This window comes from Oncorhynchus gorbuscha, linkage group LG10 (genome assembly GCF_021184085.1).
Source record: "Oncorhynchus gorbuscha isolate QuinsamMale2020 ecotype Even-year linkage group LG10, OgorEven_v1.0, whole genome shotgun sequence".
Lineage (NCBI taxonomy): Eukaryota > Metazoa > Chordata > Actinopteri > Salmoniformes > Salmonidae > Oncorhynchus > Oncorhynchus gorbuscha.
This window is the reverse complement of record NC_060182.1, coordinates 57,334,112-57,357,451: the sequence shown is the minus strand read 5'-3', so window position 1 is coordinate 57,357,451 and position 23,340 is coordinate 57,334,112. Positions and strand designations below refer to the sequence as shown.

At 42.9% G+C, this 23,340-nt stretch overlaps 1 protein-coding gene across 3 annotated transcripts in view; it reads right to left on the bottom strand.

The window, feature by feature from the left end:
- LOC124046267 (leucine zipper protein 1-like) overlaps positions 1–23,340 on the bottom strand; it is an 83,602-nt gene that overhangs the window by 25,054 nt on the left and 35,208 nt on the right. Inside the window, exons 1-2 of one of the 3 annotated variants that reach the window (XM_046366440.1) lie at positions 16,216–16,276; positions 1,917–5,179 (exon numbers count right to left, since the gene is read on the bottom strand). In XM_046366440.1, coding sequence (XP_046222396.1) covers positions 1,917–4,940 — 3,024 coding nt within the window. In that variant the 5' untranslated portion in view covers positions 4,941–5,179; positions 16,216–16,276. Of the gene's footprint in view, positions 1–1,436; positions 1,753–1,916; positions 5,180–16,215; positions 16,277–23,340 lie in introns of those variants that run through there. The other 2 variants (XM_046366441.1, XM_046366439.1) reach the window with 2 other exon arrangements.

The following is a 23,340-nucleotide window of genomic DNA, read 5'->3' as shown; positions in this document are numbered from 1 at the left end:
CACACCTCTTAATTTAAATGTATTCCAGGTGACTACCTCATGGAGCTGGTTGAGAGAATGGCAAGAGTGTGCAAAGCTGTTATCAAGGGAAATGGTGGCTATTTGAAGAATCTAAAATATAAAATATATTTGGATTTGTTTAACACTTTTTTGGTTACTACATGATTCCATATGAGTTATTTCATAGTTTCGATGTCTTAGTTTCCTATTATTCTACAATGTAGAAAAGAGTCAAAATAAAGAAAAACCCTTGAATATGTATGTGTTCTAAAACGTTTGACCGATAGTGTATATATATTATTAAATTAGCATTTAAAAAGCCCTTTCCATCCCTATTATGAGGTTATTTTCTGTTTATTGATCCATATTTGATGGAAAACCCACCACTGGTGTGCATGGCCAAAGAGCTCTATTTTCATGTCATCTAACCATAGCACCGGTTCCAACCCAAGTGCCAATGCCATTTCAAACTCCAGGCTTTTACATTTGATGGATTATATGAAAATGGCAGGATAGTCGAAAACAGACGCCGATTTTTTCTCAGTTCATCACCATCAGGCTCAACCCCTTAGAAGTTCCCCCTACATCGTGGACTTCAAAGCGCAAGCAAAGCAGCGATAGTAATTTTAAAAAGGAAGTACGCATCTTAGAAATAGTTTTCACATATTAACTTTATATGCCTGAACTCCGAATCAATTTGGCTTCGCAAAAATAATATGGTTAGGGTGATTGGCGATATTCGCAATCTAATACAACTGTCACAGGCTCGCTCCCTCATGGTTTCGACTAGCTTTCCACAGATTCCAGAGGCACAAAGTTTTAAAAAATTAAGAACAAAACACTTTTTGGTCTTAGTTTATTAAGATTAGGCATAAGGTGTGGTTAGGTTTAAAATCAGATTTTAAGAAGAGATATTGTAGAAATACACACGGTTTATGACTTTGTGGCTGTGTTAACTAGTGACCACCCTCTCCCGCCTTGATTTAGAGCCACACTTTATTTGTTTGATTCACTCAGAATTTGAATTGATTAGCATGCCACTCAGTAAATCCACAACCCCCAACTTCCAAATAGTCCCAACCTGTTACTAGGCTATATGCACCTGCAATTCAATCCCGGGGACGAGGTTAAGATCCCTCCCAACGTGTTCTCCAATCTCATAAAACATTTTAGAAAAAAGATCAGTGCCTTCCCTTCGCAAGGTGAAGTATTGAAAGGTATTGAAAACAGGGGTGCCACATTTTTTGAGGGACAAAATGCATTAAATGCAAAATAATATATTTCTCTATTTCTCTTGACTTGACTTGTTAATTGTTTACTCCATGTGTAACTCTGTTGTCTGTTCACACTGCTATGCTTTATCTTGGCCAGGTCGCAGTTGCAAATGAGAACTTGTTCTCAACTAGCCTACCTGGTTAAATAAAGGTGAAAAATAAAAAATTTAAAAATTAAAACAAATGGAATTATTTCACTATTCGAATATCATTTAGAAAAAATGTTGAGCATATAAATATAGCTCAGTATTTGTAATATTTACTTTATACTGAGCACCACTTCAAGGACATTTTATCATATTAATAGAGCCAAATACAGTATCCCTGTACATGTCCTTGTCAAGACTCAATGACCAGATATGCAACGGGCTTAAGAACTATTGTAAGCAGATGGTATAAGAACAGTAGCTTCTGTTTAGTATTTTTTCCATTCTTCAAAAGACCAAATGCTGGCAACAATCTGCTGTTCACCTTTAATCTGAAATTAAACAAATTGTGTTTTGTTTGAGTCAGATTAGTGAAGTGACAGAAATCTAAAAACACTGAGTATAATTAGTTCCTCATGTTTGATACTAAATTGTGGGGCCTCCACAAGGTCTGCTAATACTTTTCAAAGACATTTTGTACAGAAGTTAAACTCACCATGGGTTGTGTCTGCCGGGGCGTGAGCTCCTGAGAACTGACAGGCTCGTGGGGGATACTCCTCTGCATAACTCCCTCAGTTGGTGACAGAGAGCTCTTGCTCCGGCGCACCGGCTCTGCAATGTCCCTGGTGGTCACCACACTGTTCTTAATCCTGCGCATGTACAGCTCTGCTGGCGATGGCTTGGCTGCCCGTGATGTAGAGGCCCCTGTGGCATTAACCTTCTCCTCCTTGTCCAAGACAGTGGTGGCTCGGTACGCCCTCCACGTGGTGGCCGACTCTAACTCATCTTCAGAACCCACCCCTTCCAGCCTGGCTCCCTGGCCAGGCTCGTCCACAGATGCCGCCCCCCTGTTCCTCCAGGTGCTCCGCACAGTCAGGTTTTTCATCTCTGGGAGACCGTCGTCCTGGGAGGTGTGGTGGCCGTGGTATCTCCTCCAGCTGGTGACTGTGGTAGTGCTGCTACTGCTGCTCTCAAAACCTGACTCTGTGTCGTTGTTGAAGTCTGAGATGGTCTCCGGTGACTGGAGGCTGAAGCTGCTTCGGGGGCGTAGGTGCGTCTCCGCACGGGCCATCCCTAGCACCCCTGGTTGATCTGTTTCGTCCGGGCCATCTATGGATGGCCGGAGGGTGATCTCACTCTTGGGAATGGAGATCTCATAGGGGATGGAGATGTTCCCCCTGTGCTCACTGGGCCCGATGACAATGTTGCTAGTGGACGTGTGGCGTTCCTTGACTGGTGGCTCGCTGGATACACTGCTGCTGCGGCTGCTGGTCCTGGAAGAGCTGGGATCGTTGGGGTAGATAGTGATGCTGCTGGTCATCTTGTTGGTGGTCAGGACAGGTTTCGTGGAGATTTTGGGCTTGCCATTGGAGGTCAAGAACTCTGCCCCGACTCCGGATATCATAACTTCCTTCCTATCTATCTCCACAATGGCAGGCTTGATGACTGCCTTTGACCTCAGGGCCTCCCGTGGGCTGCAGACCCTGCGGACCTCCATCCCTGCTGGGGTGTGAGTTGGCTCCAGATATCCTCCTTCAGCCATCAACAGCCTGTTCTGCTCCTCGTCAATAGAGCTCCTGGTGGAGGAACCCTCTGACTGGGAGTCTTGTAGGCGAGAGTATCTAGAGTACTTCGGAGGGTTGGAGGTTCTGCTACTCAGTGCTGCCACCTCAGACACAGGCTCTGGTTCTGAGGGCCTGGACCCAGTGGATTCAGTCTCAGAGGCTGAAGAGTGACCCTCAGAGCCATGATCACTGACCAGCGGGGACACATGGGACTTGTAGGCAGTGTACGACCCATTGGCCTGTGAGAGGTTTAACACTGGAGGAGCCTCTTGAACCAGGTCCACAGACACCAGGTCAGACGCAGAAGCATCCTTTTCAGGAGGGGAGACTGTGTTCGTCTTGCTTGAGCTTTCAGGCACCACAACAGAATTGTTTGACTCACTGTCACAACCAACATTCAATCTAGAAAACTTATCCACTTGGCTCTTTTTGCTTTCACTCTCACTTGGCTTCTGAGATGTCTTCCATGGCTTCTGGTCATTAGCTGCTGGAGGGTAGCGATTAAGAACCGAGACCTTCTTGCTGTCACTCAAAGACGTGCTAACAGGAGTATGGGCTCCTCCCCTTGTTGTTTTGTCCTCCACCCTTCTACCTATTTCTTTCACTACATTGTCAGAGGCAGTTGAGGATCCAGTCTTTGGTGTCCTCCTGCTCTTGTGTGAAGGACTGAGTGCCCTCCTGACAGACTTTGGAGAAGTTTCCTCAGAGTTGCTCAGCTCTTTGCTCCTCAGCTTGGTCTCCCTCTTGTGCTGCGGGGACAGCTCTCTGCTCTTGTACTTGGGGGCGGCTGGCTCTGCAGCTGCAACACTCCTGTACTTAGGCTTGTCCTTCCTGAACCCACCCCGGACATTGATCTCTTCATTTTCTGCCTTGCCATTCTCAAGGACCTTTGCTGGACTGCTAAGCCCTCCATTGCCGTGACTGCAAAGCTGCATTCTAAGCTGCTCCACCTGATCGTTGAGAGCTCGGCTGCGGGACCTCTCCTGTTGGAACTTCTCCTGCAGCTCCCCGCTCTTTGACTCTGTGTTCTTGAGATCCTCCTCCACTAGTTCCAGTTGCTTCAGCCGGTTCTTCAGCCTCTCAACTTCCTGGGTGAGTTCCTTGACTTTGTTGTCTTCCTGGCCATCAAGGCTGTTCTTCTCGTTTTCTGACTTATTCCTTAGCCCAACGTCATCGCCCAGTTTCAGGTAGTCCACGCTCTTCTTGCGCCCCAGATTGCTAGTCAGGCCAGATGAGAGGTCATCTTCAATGCGGAGGTCCCTCAAGTCTGTGCGGCTGGGATCTGCTCGGCCGATCCTGTTCTTCTGACAATCCAGCTTTTCTGTCAGTTTTAGTATAAGCTTCTCATCCTCCCTTTGCTTCTCCAGGAGCCTCTTCCTCTCACTCACAAAAGTCTGAGTGAGGCCCTTGAGCTGCTCCAGCTCCCCTGCCAGAAACTTCTCAGCCCGGTCCAGCCTTACCTCTGATGCATCCACTTCCATCACACGGGCCTTGAGGGCCTCAAGCTCAGAGGAGAGCTTCCGGGTCAGGTTCTTCTCTTCATTGAGATTGAGGCAGAGCTGGCTGCAGTCTGACTTGCTCTTGCCGAAGGCCTCTTCCAACTTCTCCAACTCAGCCATCCTCCTCTGCAGGCGCTCAATCTCAGACTTTAGGTCCTTGGTCAAGCTCTCCTCCTCCTCCAGTTTCTCCCTCACTGTGCGGCAGAGATCCTCTGCCTTGCACACCTCCTCGTCTTTGCCTTCAATCCTCAGCAGCCGCTTGCGCAGCGCCTCTACATCGCCCAGCATGGAGGAGTTGCTGCCCTCTGCCTGGATGATCTTGTCCTGCAGATCCAGCAGCTCATCTTCAGACTTCTGGAGCTTGTTGGTGGCCTCCTCAAGCTCATCCAGCCGCCGTCCCAGGCTTTGCAGCTTGTGCCGCAGGTGGCGATTCGTTATGTCTTTGTTTTCAGACATCACAGATATTATTGCTGTTGTCTTCTAAATGGAAAGGGGAAATTATTTTACTACTTTTTGGGAGGTCCACATTTGTGTGGCAGTCCTTCTCTGGTTAAAATGATGAGTCACAAGTCCGTAATGTTGAGTTATGTTCAGTCACTTTCTCCTCTCCGCACAATGTCTTCTCCCTTTTTCTTTGGTTGGTTCTTATTCCTTCAACTCCCCTCAGCTTGATGGTCAACATGGGTGTCTATCACCTGAAAGAAAAAAAGAACAGAGTTGCAACAAAATTAGAAATTATTACTGACTGACCTCAAAGTGATTCTGAGGATCAGCAAACATTTCAGTAACTTGAGAACACATAAGGACCGAGAAGATGGTGAAAGAGTGTAGTCCACAGAGAGTGAGAAATGGTTCGACTGTACTTGATTGCACCGTGTAGCAGACCTGCACACTCAGCATATGATTTCACAGTTCCGCCTGATTACTGCAACACAAACCATGAGAAGAGCTGGGCCGGCCCAAACACACCCAGTAATGCAAAGGGCTGGGGCAAATGGGTGGGAAAAATAGAGGACCAGCGTAATTCAGCACATACACACATACGCATGTGCTCATACATAGTAAATTCACACTGTAACCTAGACAGATGATTAAGATCACTACAACCAAAATGACATGCTATGACAGCAATTCTACGGAGATACCTTTTACCTTGCCTTGTCGTATGGCCACTGGAGACTGGAGGGTAGCATTCAAAAGAACGCTACTCCCCCCTTCTTGCCTCCTGCAGCCTCTGACAATGTCACAGCATTGATTTCTCTGCCGTTCTGCTGACGGCAGTATATCAAAATGTCAAGCTTCCACTCACATGGCTGTCACCATGGCAACGAGCACAGGGCATTGCTAAACACCACTCATGATCAGGACCATGGAGAGATACACTGAGTGTACAAAACATTAGGAACATGCTCTTCCATGACATATTGACCAGGTAAAAACTGTGATCCCTTATTGATGACACCTGTTAAATCCACTTCAATAAGTATAGATGAAGGGGAGGAGACATGTTAAATAAGGATATGTAAGCCCTGAGACATGAGTTGTGTATGTGTGCCATTCAGAGGGTGAATGGGCAAGACAAAATACTTAAGTGCCTTTGAACAAGGTATGGTGGTAGGTGCCAGGCACTCTGGTTTGAGTGTGTTAAAAAATTGTAGCTGCTGGGATTTTCACACTCAACAGTTTTGCCATATTATCCATAATATTCCATCACCCAACGAGACAACGGTGGGAAGCATTGGAGTCAACACGGGCCAGCATAATTGGAACGATTTCGTCACCTTGTGGAGTCCATGCCCTGACGAATTGAACTGTTCTGAGGGCAAAAGGGGGTGCAACTCAATATTAGGAAGGTGTTCCTAATGTTTTGTGCACTCAGTGTGTACAGTGCCTTCAGAAAGTATTCACACCTAGGGTTGTGCCGGTCATGAAATTTGGTCAGCCAGTGATAATAATAACTTCCGGTCTCACAGTAATTTACCATTAATTAACAAACACATTTAGCATCTCCTGGCTATCACACACAGCCTGATGCAGAACTTTGGAACATTTTCATGTCAAAAAGTCTAATAAATCCATGCAATATAGCCTACACCAGTGTTGGTCAACTAGATTTCGCCTTTGTCCCAACAATTCTATCAACTAATAGTCAGCGGGCCAGATCATAATTAGTACATAATATTACCACAATTAATTGGCCTACACTACAAATTGAAAAACATTTTACACATGATTAGTACATAATACATTCAGTGACAATAACAATCATTTCGATCTGATTAAGCTCATAAAATCACCATGGTCTCTATTCAATTATTCTTTTTGTCTATTTCTAAGTGCGTTGATTGGTGGGGAAAAACAGGTCTACGTAGCCTACAGTAGGCTACACTAGGCTACACAACATTCTTTCAAAACAATTAGCTGGATAGCAAGAGAAAATGTCGCTCTCAAAAAGTATCAAAAGAAAGGCGGAAAATGAAAATGGAAGTTTCTGGGAAGAACGTACAGAGTTATGCATTCATCTTTCCATATTTTCCCAATGCCAAGCAAGTGTGTCGTATTTGCAATGATTATGTTGCTGTTAGCAAATTATTAAATCTCAGACGTCATTCTGAGTCGAAGCATGGAATTTCAAAGTGGCCTTCCCGTCCCAGACAAGAGGCCCAACACAGAAACATTGAAGCCTTAACTGCAAGCTACACACACACACACACACACACACACCTTTTTTGGCTGACATATTCTGTCACTTAAACAGGTTAAATATGTAGTTACAAGGAAGAGGGAAAACTGTTGTGGACATGGTGGAAAAACTTGAGGCCTTTACTAGGAAGCTTGAGTCATTCGATTTGGAAACGACAGGCAGAGGGTCCAGGCCGCAGCATTGTCACGGAGGTGGAAGATTTTCATCATGCAGCTGACAACTTCTCCACCAGATTTGAAGACGACATCATGCCAAAAGATAGTGTTTGTATGCGATCCTCTCAGTCCGATACCCTCGCTGAATGAGGCCGCAATTCAAACTGAAATTATTTAATTCCAGACATCGAGACAAAGCAGGGAATGCACTCAGGAGTGCTTGTGTGTGTTTTGGGTGGAATGCTCAGAGGAATACAGCACAGTATATAAATGTGTATTTTATGTGCTAACAATGTTTGAATCGACTTAAATCTCTGCAAGTCCTCATTTTCCTCTATGAACACAATATAGACTCACAACAGGAACCGGCTTTCACAAGTCAATCGAGGTCAAAATCACATCCATCTTTACCAGACATCCACAAGATCGTGTCCGAGGGGAAATGCAACTTTTCCCATTAAGTGAGTAACTTAGCGTCCTATATGGCTGTATTTAGTCAATACTAACATTATTGTGAGTGCTTATCTAGGAATATTTAGATCTCAATCTGACAGTATTTTCTGTTTATTATGTATGCTACAGTTTTGGCCAGTTACAAAATGTAAGTAGGCCTATTTTTAAAAAAAAGCCCACTTCTATTAGTCTATATCTTTTTGTGAAATATTCTGTTAAGCCTCATAGTCTAAGCCTACCTCAGCCAGTTTAGTTATTTTATATAGGCATAAGCCCTCTTGTTGTTTGTAAAGCCAAATTACAATGAAGATTGTTGAAATGAATTACTTGACTGGTGTAGTTTTTCTCCATATGTTGCTGGGCAACACTGATATAACATGTCAGCTATATTTTCAGCACCAGGCACTGTTCACCTATTGATTGCGCTGCGGTTCCAGCTTTACATTTCAGCAGCACCACAAAATGTTCCGCTGCCTGCTTTATTAGTTGACTCCTGCATTCTCTCTCCTCATGAAGCAAGTTCAAATGTAACTATTGCATTGTTTAGGTACTTCCTTCTTGGGACAATGCATTTGGGGTCAAAAACAAATATTCATAATTAATTTGGGGGGCTGTCGGGGGCCCAAATAATATTTCTGGCCTACACCATCACAATAAATCCATTAGTTATTTAAACAGGTCTAAGGAAACATGATATGAAGAAAATGTAACCTATTTCAGAAGAACAGAAGAGCATACTCAGTTGTTCTCATGTTAGGCCCGGATCTGGCAATGCCATATGGCTGTGGGCTTCACTAGTTCATTTAGAAGGTAAGACTGGCTTAGAATTCTGTGGCATTATTTTATAGCATGAAGAATATAATTGAACATAGCTCAATAAAATAAAGGATATTTTCTCCAAACTATTTGAGGAAGTGCGCACATGCGGCTATTCTGTGTTGAGCGGTTAACAAAGAAACAAGTACTCCTATATGCTTCATTTAGTTACATTGCAGTTGGAAATTATTCAGACCCCTTGACTTTATCCACAATTTGCCACATTACAGCCTTATTCTAAAATGGATTAAATTGTTTTTTTCGTCATCTATCTACACACAATACCCCATACATTTTGCAAATGTATAAAATAAAAAATAAAAACACAGATTACAGTAATTTGTTGAAGCACCTTTGGCAGCGATTACAGTCTCGGGTCTGCTTGGGTATGACACTACAAGCTTGGCATGCCTGTATTTGGGGAGTTTCTCCCATCCTTCTCTGCAGATCCTCTCAAGCTCTGTCAGGTTGGATGGGGAGCGTCACTGCACAGCTATTTTCAGGTGTCCCCAGAGATGATCGAACGGGTTCAAGTCCGGGCTCTGGCTGGGCCACACAAGGACATTGAGACTTATCTGGAAGCCACTACTGCGTTGTCTTGGCTGTATGCTTAGGTTTGTTGTCCTGTTGTAAGTTGAACATTTGTCCTAGTCTGAGGTCCCGAGTGTTCTGGAGCAGGTTTTCATCTAGGATCTCTGTACTTTGCTCTGTTCATCTTTCCCTCGATACTGACTAGTCTCCCAGTCCCTGCCGCTGAAAAACATCCCCACAGCATGATGCGGTCACCACCATGCTTCACCATAGGGATGGTGCCAGGTTTCCTCCAGACGTGACAGTTGGTATTCAGGCCAAAGAGTTCAATCTTGGTTTCTTCAGACCAGAGAATGTTTCTCATGGGCAGAGACCTTTAGGTGCCTTTTGGCAAACTCCAAGCAGGCTGTCATGTGCCTTTTACTGAAGAGTGGCTTCCGTCTGGCCACTCTACCGTAAAGGCCTGATTGGTGGAGTGCTTCAGAGATGGTTGTCCCTCTGGAGCTCTGTCAGAGTGACCATTGGGTTCTTGTTCACCTCGCTGACCAAGGCCCTTCCCCCCCGATTGCTCAGTTTGGCCTGGCGACCAGCTCTAGGAAGAGTCTTGGTGGCTACAAACTTCTTACATTTAAGAATGATGGAGGCCATTGTGTTGGTGGGGACCTTCAATGCTGCAGATTTTCTTTAGGTACCTTTCTCCAGATCTGTGCCTTGACAAAATCCTGTCTCTAAGCTCTACGGACAACTCCTGCGACCTCATGGCTTGGTTTTTGCTCTGATATGCACTACCAACTGTGGGACCTTATATAGACAAGTGTTTGCCTTTCCAAATCATGTTCAATTAATTGAATTTACCACAAATGGACTCCAATCAGTTGTACAAACATCTCAAGGATGATCAATGGAAACAGGATGCACCTGAGCGCAATTTCAAGTCTCATAGCAGGTATCCGTTTATTTAATTTTTAAAGTGGACATTTTTTATTTTTTAACTGGTGATTGTGGGGTAGTGTGTAGATTGATGAGGGGAAAAAAATATTCAATCAAATTTAGATTAAGGCTGTAATGTAACAAAATGTGGAAAAAGTGAAGGGGTCTGAATACATTCCAGAAGCACTGTATGCAACTAGTTGTGATGCACGTCCTTATCCAATTCCGAGGCATGTATTGAAGCTTTTGGAAGAACTGTCCACGTTTACTTTGTCAGACAAGAACATGAGTAGGGCTAACGAACAGCAAAAGCATTAGCCTATGTCCATCTACTATCCCCCATAGAACAAACATTGACCTATTATATTCTGAACAATAAATAAATACTCAAATAGTCTGGGACAGTTGTGGGATGCGATAGACCCCAAATTAATACAACCACTAGCATAAAAAAAAAAAAACATTTTAAGCAATGAGTCTGACGCAACAGATCAGAACATTTAGCTAAAAATGTTGATTAACTATTAAAGCTATTTCTTCACATTATTAGCACAGTAATGCACACACGGCAGTAGGCTATAAGCGTGAATGTTCAATTAGCAGGAAAACACCATTCTCAAAAGTGACCGCAAATGTAATTATGCATGTAATGCATTTATTGTAAAGTTGCATTTTTATGGTGAGAATTATCTTCCTCAAACTGGAAACTCACACACTGTGCATGTATGCCAGTTAGGCTCTACACCAGTTGTAAAGCGGATTAAATGTGCTGAGTACCAGGTAGTTAGCGAGTTTGGTAGGCTACTAATGACCATCAGCAGCATCAGAGCTTGGAGAAGCCTAATAACCGTGACAAAACGCTCAAGTGGAATTTGACTGTTGTTGTGACTAGTGACTGCCGGTGTGGCGATAATATGGTCACCTTAACAGCCCTATTCACACCCTTTGACCGTGTCCACATTTTGTTGTGTTAAGACATCATTTTCAATTGAGATTTGTGTCACTGGCCTAAAGCTGAAATGTCTGAAGTCAGTAAGTATTCAACCAATTTGTTATGGTCAGCTTAAATATGTTCCAGAGTAAAAATGTGCACATTAAGCCACATAAGTTGCATGGACTCTGTGTGCAATATTAGTGTTTAACAGGGCCCAAAATGTAAATTTTTGCCCCACCAGCCAATCTGTTTTTATCACCAGCCAAAATATTTGTACACCATAACATTTAAAAAAAACTGATGACCATGCTTTGTAATGTTTCTAAAACAAGAAATGTATTTGTAAGAAGCAAATGTGGTAGATCGCTCAATTTAATTTCAGATCCGAGTCTTAACCAAAATATCTGACAGAATTTTCAGCCGCCCCTTTAAGGGTGGGAGGCTACCGTGGTAACAGAGCCACTTGAGCCATGTCACTGTCTGTGAGATTTGGGATGTGACTAGTAGTAGACCGCGTTTATTCGTTATCAGTTGAAGCAGCAGATTCAAAATAACATTGAAAAACAACAGAGCTTATGTCTGAGTGTTGGAGTGTGCCCCTGGCTATCCGTAAATTAAGAAAATGGTGCCGTCTGATTTGCTTAATAATTATTTATATTTTAGCAATTACATTTACTTTTGATACTTAAATACATTTAAAACTACATACTTTTACTCAAGTATTATTTTACTGGGTGACTCACTTACTTCAGTCATTTTCTATTAAAGGTATCTTTACTTTTACTCAATTGGATACCTTTTCCACCACTGCTTTTGACAAATACGAATGTAATGCTTGCACTGTAGAGCCCAACAAATAGACCACCCGCCAATGTGGCTGGTGAAGTAGACATTTTTCCCCACCATTAGCTAAATCTACCCGGATTTTGCAGGTGTTCATTTTATCCCCTGGTGTTGAACATAATTTTGAATGACAACCTGTTCTCTGTACCCCACACATACAATTATCTAAGTTCCCCCAGTTGAGCAGTGAATTTCAAACACAGATTCAACCACAAAGACCAGGGAGGTTTTCCAATGCCTCGCAAAGATGGGCACTTGTTGGTAGGTGGGTAAAAATAAAAAGACATTGAATTTCCCTTTGAGCATGGTGGCAAATGTTGCAAAGCAATACACTTTTTGTCCTGAATTTAAAGTGATATTGGATTTGCCCCAAACATATGAGTACCACACCCCAAATGTTCAAGCATACTGGTGGCTGCATCATGTTATGGGTATGCTTGGACTGATGAGTTTTTCCAGTATAAAAATGAAACGGAATAGAGCTAAGCACAGGCAAAATCCTAGAGGAAAACCTGGTTCAGTCTGCTTTCCATCAGACACTGGGAGAGTAATTCATCATTCAGCAGGACAATAGCATAAGACACGAGGCCAAATCTACACTGGAGTTGCTTAACAAGAAGACAGTTAATGTTCCTGACTGGCCGAGTTACAGTTCTGACTTCTGCTTGAAAATCTATGGCAAGACCGGAAAATGGTTGTCCAGCAATTAACAACTAATTTGAACGAGCTTGCAGAATTTTGCAAAACATAAATTGGCAAATGTTGCAGGTGTTGAAAGCTCATAGAGACTTACCCAGTAAGACTCACCCCAGTAATCACTGCCAACGGTGATTCTAACATGTACTGACTAAATACTTATGTAATCAAGAGCCAGTTTTATTTTTCATATACAGTACCAGTCAAAAGTTTGGACACCTACTCTTTCCAGGGATTGTTTTTGTTTTCTATTATTTTCTACATTATAGAATAATAGTGACGACATCAAAACTATGGAATAACACATATGAAATCATGTAGTAAGCAAAAAAATGTAAGATTCTTCAAAGTAGCCACCCTTTGCCTTGATGACAGCTTTGCACACTCTTGGCATTCTGTCAACCAGCTTCATGAGGTAGTCACCTGGAATGCATTTCAATTAACAGGTGTGCCTTCTTAAAAGATCATTTGTGGAATTTCTTTCCTTCCTCATGCGTTTGAGCCATTTAGTGGTGTTGTCACAAGCCATAGTTGGTAAAAGACCAAGTCCAAGAAGATTTCAAATAAGCAAAGAGAAACAGTTCATCATTACTTTAAAGACATAAAAGGTCAGTCAATTTGGAAACTTTCAAGAATTTACAAAGTTTCTTCAAGTGCAGTTGCAAAAACCATCAAGGGCTACGGAGAAACTGGCTCTCATGAGGACCGCCAAAGGAAAGGAAGACCCAGAGTTAACTCTAATGAACTTGTCCTCTGCAGCAGAGGTATCAACCCCAGAAAACAGGCAATAAACCGCACCTCAGATTGCAGCCCAAATACATGCTTCAGAGTTCAAGTAACAGACAACTCAACATGAACTGTTCAGAGGAGACTGAAGACCTGATTCACGCATGGTCGATTCCAACCCCTGTGTCTTTGTGAGACGCAGAGTAGGTGAACAGATTACCTCTGCATGTGTGGATCCCACCATGAAGCATGGATGTGGTGGTGTAATGGTGCTTTGCTGGTGATATTGTGATTTATTTAGAATTCAAGGCACTCTTAACCAGCTTGGCTACCACAGCATCCTGCAACGATACGTCATCCCATCTGGTTTGCGCTTAGTGGTAGATCATTTGTTTTGCAACATGACAATGACCCAACACACCTCCAGGCTGTGTAAGTGCTATTTGACCAAGTAGGAGAGTGATGGAGTGCTGCATCAGATAATATAATAATAATAATAATATATGCCATTTAGCAGACGCTTTTATCCAAAGCGACTTACAGTCATGTGTGCATACATTCTACGTATGGGTGGTCCCGGGGATCGAACCCACTACCCTGGCGTTACAAGCGCCATGCTCTACCAACTGAGCTACACAGGACCACCTGTCACCATCAGATGACCTTGCCTCCACAATCACCCGACTTCACCCGACTTCAACCCAATTGAGATGGTTTGGGATGAGTTGAACCGCAGAGTGAAGGAAAAGCAGCCAATAAATGCTTAGCATATGTGGGAACTCCTTCAAGACTCTTGGAAAAGTATTCCAGGTGACTACCTCATGAAGCTGGTTGAGAGAATGCCAAGAGTGTGCAACACTTTTCTGGTTACAACATGATTCCATGTGTTATTTCATTGTTTTGATGTCTTCACTATTATTATACAATGTAGAAAATAGTAAACAATATTAAGAGTAGTGTGTCCAAACTTAACTGTTAGTGTATTTAAAAAAATGTTTAATATATTTTTTTAAACAAATGTTTGAATTCTTCTACTATCAGTGTTTTTTGTAGACTGTTGATAGAAAATAATTACATCCATTTTAATCCCACTTAGTAACAAGAAAATGTGGGAAAAGTCCAGGGGTGTGAATACTTCCTGAAGGCACTGTACAAGCTTTACAACTGCACGTCGTGAATGCAGTCCATATATTCGGTCAGACCAGGAATATCAGCAGGCTTTTGTATTGCATGTTAAAAAACTTTTAAAATGGGGAGATTAGTCCTCAACCTATTACCACAACACTTTTTATTAAATAATCCATGTGACACCTATATGTTTGTTTTTTGTCCTCATGTTTTCTATGAAATCGTTGGTGCTTTCCTCTCATGCATGATTCAGGTCCTGGTCTACAACCATCTCCACCCTCCTCCATACCTTTCCTTCTGGCCCCCCTCCTCCACATTCAATGATCATCACGTCTAAAAGCACAGCAGTTTCTAGCAGTGAGAAGAAGGAAAGGGGCCGAACTTGGGAGTACAGAAAAATGACTACTAAAGGGACTGATTTTCTGAATCACCAACGTCAATGACCAACACACTAGGCATCAAAGTATAATAGTCCTAAATCTTGTGTCTGTGTGTATGAGTAACACACTTAAGCCTACTTGAATCCTTCCAACTGTCTTTTTAATGTTGGTCTATTGTATTCCAATGGGTAAAACTGTTAAACTGTTATTAGGGCCTGTTTCAACACAGCCCATTTCTTTTTTTTCTCTTTTGAATCTCTTTTCATTTTGTGTATTGCCCCAACCACTCGGCCCACAATTCATTAAAATGCCTTGTTCAACATGAATCGAGTGAGCGTAAACATGGCAGTGATTATTTCATAAAACATCACATTTTAAAATCAAAGAGTTTCGCTAAAGCGGTTGAATTATTCTCTTCTTTCATGAGGTCTGGTGGTTTTGTCATCTTTTAGGGATCGTCGGGAGTCTATTATTGTCAATTGAAAATAATGCCGAATGTATTTGCCGTGGTTCCCAGAACTGCCTGTCCAGTCCTAGGCCAAAACACCTTTCGATTATATATATTTTTTTACTGTTTCGTGTAACATCATTCAGATGTTGCCTGTTTAGTCTGGTATTCACGTATGACATTCCCTCTTGAGTGTCTCAAAGTCAAGTCTCTTGGGTCAGAACAGCTGAAAGTGCTCTGATCTCGGGCCAGGCCTGGTCCAAATGGCCCCAGTGGGCTGGACTCCCGTCTTGGCAGTTGCCCCCATATTGCTGTGCCAGGTCGGTCCCAGCCTCCCCACTCTCAGACACGCACGCCAACCGCGCCAGCTAAACGCTTTTAAGAACCAGCAGTGCGTGCAAAGCGACTCTGGCAAGGCAGCATCTGCCAAGGCAATCAACATACCTGCGCTTATCGGAGCTATGGCCTCATTAGCTGCATTCATGCCAGCCTAACGGAGGGGCAAAGGAATGAGAGTCTGGCACACAATGTGAAGCGACAAGACTGCACACTTGGGTGCCCACGAGGTACGAGAGGAGCTACACCCTTTCATTTTTTGGCTTCTCTAGACGCCCAACCTGCTACACCGTGCCAAATGCCAAACATTTTGAATGATTAGGCGATGTGGTCACAAGATCTGTCTTCATTATTATCGAACAACGGCAAAGGTGTGGAGGTGATTGGGCAAGAACAGGTTTGGAAGCAGTCGGGGGTGGGACGAAGGGGGTGCTGCTGAGGCAATTACAACGGCGACCAAATAGAACACGCTGTTTCATTCCTGAGAGAACATTGCTTTGTTCGTCAATTATGAAAAACCTGAAGGGGGAAGCTACAAATGCCCCTGTTTTCCTGAGCACATTCCTCACAACTAGGTCTGTTCATAACCAGCCATAACACTGCAGTTAGAAAAACAAGAGACTGAGGGATGGACAGAAAGAGAACACTTACCGCTGCCCTCGGGGCAATTGATCGACAGACGTTGGTTTAACCGAGATCCCACCATCTGAAGTCATTCTTCTTAAAAACATGTCCCCACCTCGTGTTGCCTCTGTACTGTACTCAACAACAAGGGAAATATTTCAAATAGAACACCTGAACCTTTCAGGCTCCCCCTTTTTTACTCTAATGTAATTGAGATAAGGGGAAAGGAGGCACTGAGCAACTGCAAAAAGGAAGAGAAAAAGGGAATTCTGGGTCAAATAAAATACAAGCCTTGAAATGCCCTGTTGAAAGGGGTCCAGGTCAGAGGGTTATATGAGGTGGGACTCAGTAAGGATCGGTACCTACAGAGTGGCAGAGGACAAGATTCACTGCAAACTTGACAAGGAAGAGGCAGCAGAGAGGTGAAGACAAGCCGGAGAGGACAAAAGCGAGGGAAGAGGACAAAGGAGATAAAACAAGTGGAAAATAGAAAACACACACCCCCCCCCCCAAAAAAAAAAAAAAAATGGAGGAGCAAGACAGCGTCATAAAGACAAGGAAAAGGACAGAGAGAAAGTGAAGAGTAGAAAGAGAGAAAAGAGTGAGATAGGGGTCAGATCGTGTACTGGTGCCAACAACAAAGCGTTTTGGAAGTGAAAGCGCTCCCAGTCACTGGAGAAGCGAAGTGAGCCGCTGTTCTGTGCTGCACCAAGGTTACAATCATGCACCATATCATTAGGGCCTTAGCCACTCTCTTCCTGCCTGCAGCTCCCAGTACATTCTGTTCCCTCCATGAAAGAGGGAGGGAGAGAATTTTTTTTTTTGAGAACTTTCCCTTGCACTTGACTTTACTTTGGAAGTCTAGCCTCGGGTTCATGTTCCTCAAACATTTGTTAATAACCGACGGCTCGGTGCCCGTAGCCAATGACAATGGCCTCAACCTCATCTTCACATGGTCGGTCTGTCTGTGTGTGTCTGTTTGTGGTGTGATAGTAGCTAAGACACCGAGGCCTGGAAGTATGGGACTCTTGGCTGTCCTCAGCTGCGCTGCTGGATACTGGCAGGCCAGTGAAAGCAACAAGATGGTTGAAACCTGATGCTTGTGCTGCATTTTTTTGTTTTTCTAAGAAAGAGAAAACCATCCCATAATGTTCGGTTCGTCGTTTCTTGTGCTGTCATGTCTCTTTTTTCTTGCAGCTTAAAAAAAAATATTTGTAAAAAAATAATGAAAGTAAGTTTGATGTTTCAATAGAATCGTGGTTCAGGACTAACTGTTCATGAATTACAACTGAAATGGGACAAAAAAATACATTTGATCTTTTCTCCTCGTGAAATGACTGTATACAGTATGAGTGATGAAATGTCCTCCTTCATAGACAAATAGAGTTGTTTACACTCAAGTACATCTGTTTTGACCACAGTGACATGGCGACTAAAGATGATGCCGCTTCTCTGCGAGGACATCAATAACAACTCTTCCGTGTTGTCTGTGCCCTTTCACAAAACAACATAAACAAAGTAACTACTTTCACATTTTCATAACAGGTCCGTCCGTGCTACAAACCAATGCTGAATAAGATGTAAAATAGACAATAGCAAACAAGCATATTAAACTAATGCCTTCAAGGCTTATTCAATAGTAAATCATTATCCCCCCTCTTTCCAAATCTCCCATTCAGTGTGTGCGGCATTCTTGAAACGCAACCATTCAATGTAGTCTGGTTTTGGATTTGGAGTCGTTCGAAGTCGTCTGAATACATTGGGGTTTTCTAAGAAGAACAAGCTGGCCTCTTTACTTCAGGTTTTGCTATTCAGGGAGTGTTTTGTTTTGAGTCACAAAGCCGAAACGGCTGTCCTTCCAAAGAAAAGAGGGAAAGGGAGTTTATTGGATAAATATTTGCATGGTACCAGAAGGAGAGAAAGAGGCCAGTCTAATCAGAGTAGTTATGCCCAGCACGTGCACTATAATCTGCCTGGGTGTGGGTGACTGTCTCCATGGACCCATGTGGCCTGTTTTCAACCACCTAGCTCTCTGTGTGCGTGCGCGCGCGCATCAGAACGTCTGCATTGGTCTCAAAAGTGTTTGCGCACATGCACTGATGTGTGTGTGAGTCTGCATGTTTGACTCAGTGTGTGTCTGTGAAGAATAATTTGTCAAATCAAAAGAGAGGTGAGTGCAGGTGACAGAGACACATACTGAGACAGGACAACAACGTTCTGCAGTGGTCTTGTGTTGTTTGACTTAGCTCCTTCAAAGTTCTATTCACTCGACACAAAAACAGTCTGGATTAACACCTTACAAGGTTATAATGATCAAACTGTTTGCCATCATTCCCTTCCCATCTCCTCTTCAATACCACCCCAGCAACCCAGACTTTTTCTGGGTCCCCAATCAACCTGGGTAGGCAGCCTCCCTGCTGTGGGTGGTAAGGCCCTGGCACAGATACAACCAGGCCCTGCTTCCACCCGCCAACAGCATATCACTCACAGAGATATGGGTAGGGAGGATAGAGAGTACAGGCGTTCACATGCTACCCATCCGAAACAGTTTGTGCACATACAGTATTACGACATTTTGTGATGTTTTCGTTGGTTTCGGCTGTTCGTGCACATGTAACAGTATAACTTTTACCCGGTCATGAACCAGGGACCCTCTGCACACATCAACAACAGTCACCCACAAAGCATCTTTACCCATCGCTCCACAAAAGCCGCGGCCCTTGCAGAGCAAGGGGAACCACTACTTCAAGGTCTCAAAGCGAGTGAGGTCACCGATTGAAATGCTATTAGCGCGCAGCAATGCTAACTAGCTAGCCATTTCACATCCGTTACACACACACAACATTTTTTTCCTGAGGCAAGGCAAAGTTCGGTACTCGAAGTCTACGCCCCTTCGTCAACCGTAAGGATTCTTCAAATTAAATGTTTGAATGACAGAGACAAATTGTTTTCATGCTAATTTTTTCAATTGAGAAATACTCTTAGATACAATGTGCCTTCGGAAAGTATTCAGACCCCTTGACTTTTTCCACATTTTGTTATGTTACAGCCTTAATCTAAAATGGATTAAATAAATCTTTCTCGGCAAAAATGTCAAAATGTATTAAAGATTTGAGTCATCAGATTAATTCCGACTATTTTGAGGAGGTATATACTTGCTACGGCGCCTCAAGGGGGACAAACAGTACTATTGGCGCTTTTTTTCTCGTATTTCCAAGCAAAGGTGTTTTAAGGGAGTATGCGAGGTACAGATGTTCACATCACCTAACCGAGTTCTGCTAGGAGCAAAATTAAACTAGCATGCAGAAGCCTTAAAAGCATGAGGTAAGAGAGAAACTATAAAAAAAGGCAAGATTTTGTCCAAAAACTTTTTCGTAACAAACTATTGACGATAACGAGACACCCTGAAAGAAAACGAACTATTACAAATTATCATTTTAGTATTATATTATCATTTTAGTTGACAAAAAAAGCAACCAGGCGAGAATTCCATGTAAGACTAATGGACAGTCAATTTCATATGAAGTTCCTTTTCATCAATGCTGTCCAATCATAAGCATGCAGAATATTTAATGCAATCCTGTCATTGGCCGATAACATCTTACAGTTGTGTGGGCTGCTCCCACACACACAAACTTCAATCACTCGTGTCTCTTTTGAACCGATGTACAGCCAGGACATTGTATTTGATAATCTTTGCCTTCATATTTCTAATGTTATTTGCTGAATATTAGGAGTACAGTAATACTTTCTTGGATTTGTTGGAATGCTCAGATCCCCCTTTCAAGGAAATCAATGGTTATTTACCACCTTCCAATTCTTATGATGGGGAGAAAAATCAGCTGTAAATTATTTAACCGCTAGCCAAGGCTATATAGTCTACATGGTTAATTAGAACTTACATTGGTTAAAATCTGCAACAATATCAACGATGCCAGCTAAGGTATACACGGGGATAGTCGGTCTAGTTGGACAAGGCTAAACTTTGTACACGATGGAAGTTAAAAAGGTAAATATTAATTATTTAATCCCCCCCCATAAAATGCAGTGAATGTTACTAAATTAGAGATGTGACAAAGTGAAATTTTTCTTAACATTCAAACTAAATTAATAAAATTCCACAACGCAGCATATGGAGGTCCTATTGTGTATGACCACTTGGGGGCAATAAAGTTCTATCTACTACAGTCATAGGCTGAATCGCAAACTGAACACTCGGCTGCTTAGCCCTTTATTGTGTGGCCACTTGCTGTTGATTGACTTAGCTTGTTATAGAGTGCCTGCTGCTAGCATAGCTTCAATGACAAACACAGAGATGGAATTTTAGCTAGCTAGCTAGCTAGCTAGCTAGCTAGCTAGGGATGTTGGGCACGGCACTGATAAACAGTGTAGCTTGTCACTTATTTACAATAGTTTGACAACTTGCTGATAAAGTTGTAGACATGTTTCCAGCAGTCAGTCTGTACTTCAGCATGTTTCCAAAGCACCAACCACTACGTTGTAACGTTGGGTCAGCTAAAAGCACAGTGAAGCAGCAGACTCACAAAGCAGGCGGTTGCCTTTCTCTGCCATTTTTCCAACGATGATGTGCGGAGCTATTTATATCGGTGGAAAATCATTTGAAAGATGCATATTCTCCTACTAACCTTGCAGCATTGTTGCGTTAATTATTTGTTACTTTTTTTTATTTTTCCCTTGGTGACCTGTTAGTGGTAGTTTTGTTTTATTGGTTAGGGATTTAACGTTAAACAAAATGTTAAGACAAACCCTCGACTGACAACTAAAACTATATAACTAAAACTAATGAAGGAGGAAATTAAATCGAAATGTGACAACTAAAATATATTTTAAGACTAAATCTAAAATAGCTGCAAAAATTAACACCGAAAGAGAGAGGGATATAAACAGAGTGTAATTTACAACATGAGCCCTGTCAGCTTTCAAGTGAGAGATGGTTCTGGCTCTCCAAAATGTACGACCGGATCAAGGACATGACTTTAAACAGTACCAATATGACTCAGAGCCCCTAGGAGCCTGGCTGGCAGCCGAACAGCAGCAATATTAGCGCATGTCTTCATCAAAAGAAAGCACAAAAACATTTGCCCTTTGCTAGATAGTCCTCTTGCAATAGCAGACCATAGAGGAAGAGATATGGATATCTGGGGAAGCTCAGGACACAGACAACTTGATCAAGCGGAGAGTGGGTGGACGCGAGTACCACATGAATAGCACTGACACGACTGGCCGCTCCTCCTTTTGGCACACCAATTGCAGCAGCTTGTGTGCATCTGAGGGCGACTGCGGTTCTTAAGAGCCTTCGTGGTCACTGTCTCCAATGGGATGTGTTTACTGTGTTTACCTCACGGGGACAGTGATGCAACAATGGCTGCCGTTTCCCCTCATGGCCTCTCAGCTCCCAATCAAAATATTTGTCCCTCCATACTTTAACCACGTCTGGAATGTCGGCCTAAATGCTCAAAAAACGAACTGTTCGAGGGAACTGGGCAGCAAAACAAACAGCGACTGGTGTGAGTGGAGCGTCGTCCCTTAAGTGTCAAACATTGTAAACCGTTAAATAGTGAGTGGGTTAGGACATAGGTACTTATGAAATAGTGGGTTTCATTTGGGATGCAGCAAGGGTCTGTGATGGTACCCACTTAAATCTAAATATAAGATGAGACTTATTTACAGTGCTCGTAAATGACATGGCGCCAGGGTCTCTTGAGCTATTTCCCAACTCTACAACTCTGTGATACAGTCTGGGGTCGAAAAGCCAGTGAACGACACTCTTTGACACGGAGACTCCACATGCCTCTTAGGCCCTTGTCCCCAGGTCACAGACAGACATGTTGACTAGGCATCAAGACTGTGTGTGTGTGTGTGTCTTATAGCTTGAGGAACGGCAAGGAGTCGCATACCAGTTAATATTTTAGCTAATTGGTTTCTCGAGCTAACGTTACCTTATCTGATGTCGAAACATTAATTTAGCAAATTTTCACAATCCTAACAATTCTTCTTCCACCACACTTGCTCCCTTACCTCAAACTTTCCAAATGCCAGTTGTTTTGCGGTTACAGCTCATGAAGTATGCTTCATCACCTTCTCACCTACCTCTTCGTTGTCGGTGATGCGCTAGTGTTGTAACTGGCAAACTGCCTTTTCACTCTCTGCTGTCTTTCAGAGCGTGCAATGATGCCATAGCTAGCAAGTAGGTTGTCTATTCTATCTTCAGTCGCATGCTGCATTCTGTTATGTGAACGGATCTACACAAATCACGTAGTTTAAAAACTGCGAATTTCCCCGAAAGGTGACTAGTTTGCATCCCCGCGGACAAACATTGATCACAAAAAGTGTGAAGTGTGATGATTATTAATGTTATAGTTATTAACGATTCATAGGCCCACATTCGAGATGGGCACATTTGTGTGTGTGTGTGTGTAGCTGTTGTAACAAAATGGGGATGATGAACGTGAGTAAGAAAGATAGCTTTTAATTAAGGAAGTGTTGGGAATGTGGGAATGTTGAGCAGAGGGAAGTCATGTTGTGAAACTAGCAGGTAGAGGAAGTGTACCAGCCATTGTGAGTTCAGCACTAAACACCCCCTCCCCTTCAGTAAGTAATGACGTCATCAGAAGCAAGCAGCCTTGGGCAGTTAAAGGAGAGGGAGAGCTTACGCAACAGGCAGAATCGCTAAGTGGGAACAGACGGGAAGAGAGGGAGAGAGAGTATGGTCGTTATTGGGAGGCCTGACCCTGCATCGCTCACATAAGGCTACTTGTCTGAGCACACCGTACAGGTGCTAGGAACATACTGTACATACTTACATGATCGCTCATGAACACACATGCTAACTGACATGGTCTCTAGCACACACACGGGAGCGCTTAGCGCATGCACACACTCGACAGGTTCAATGAACACATATCGTACATACACAGCCTCAAAAACCCTCAATTACCACCAACACGTAACTAGGGATGTGCACTGTTATTCAAATATTTAAAATGGACATTAGTATACGAATACTTGTGAGCATACATTTTTGACAGACAAAAAAAGTATAGCCTAATATAGGCCCTTTTAACCAGATTTCAACCCAGAAAAAGCTTTTTCTAAAATAAATAAAAAATATCCATTTAACATTGTTATATA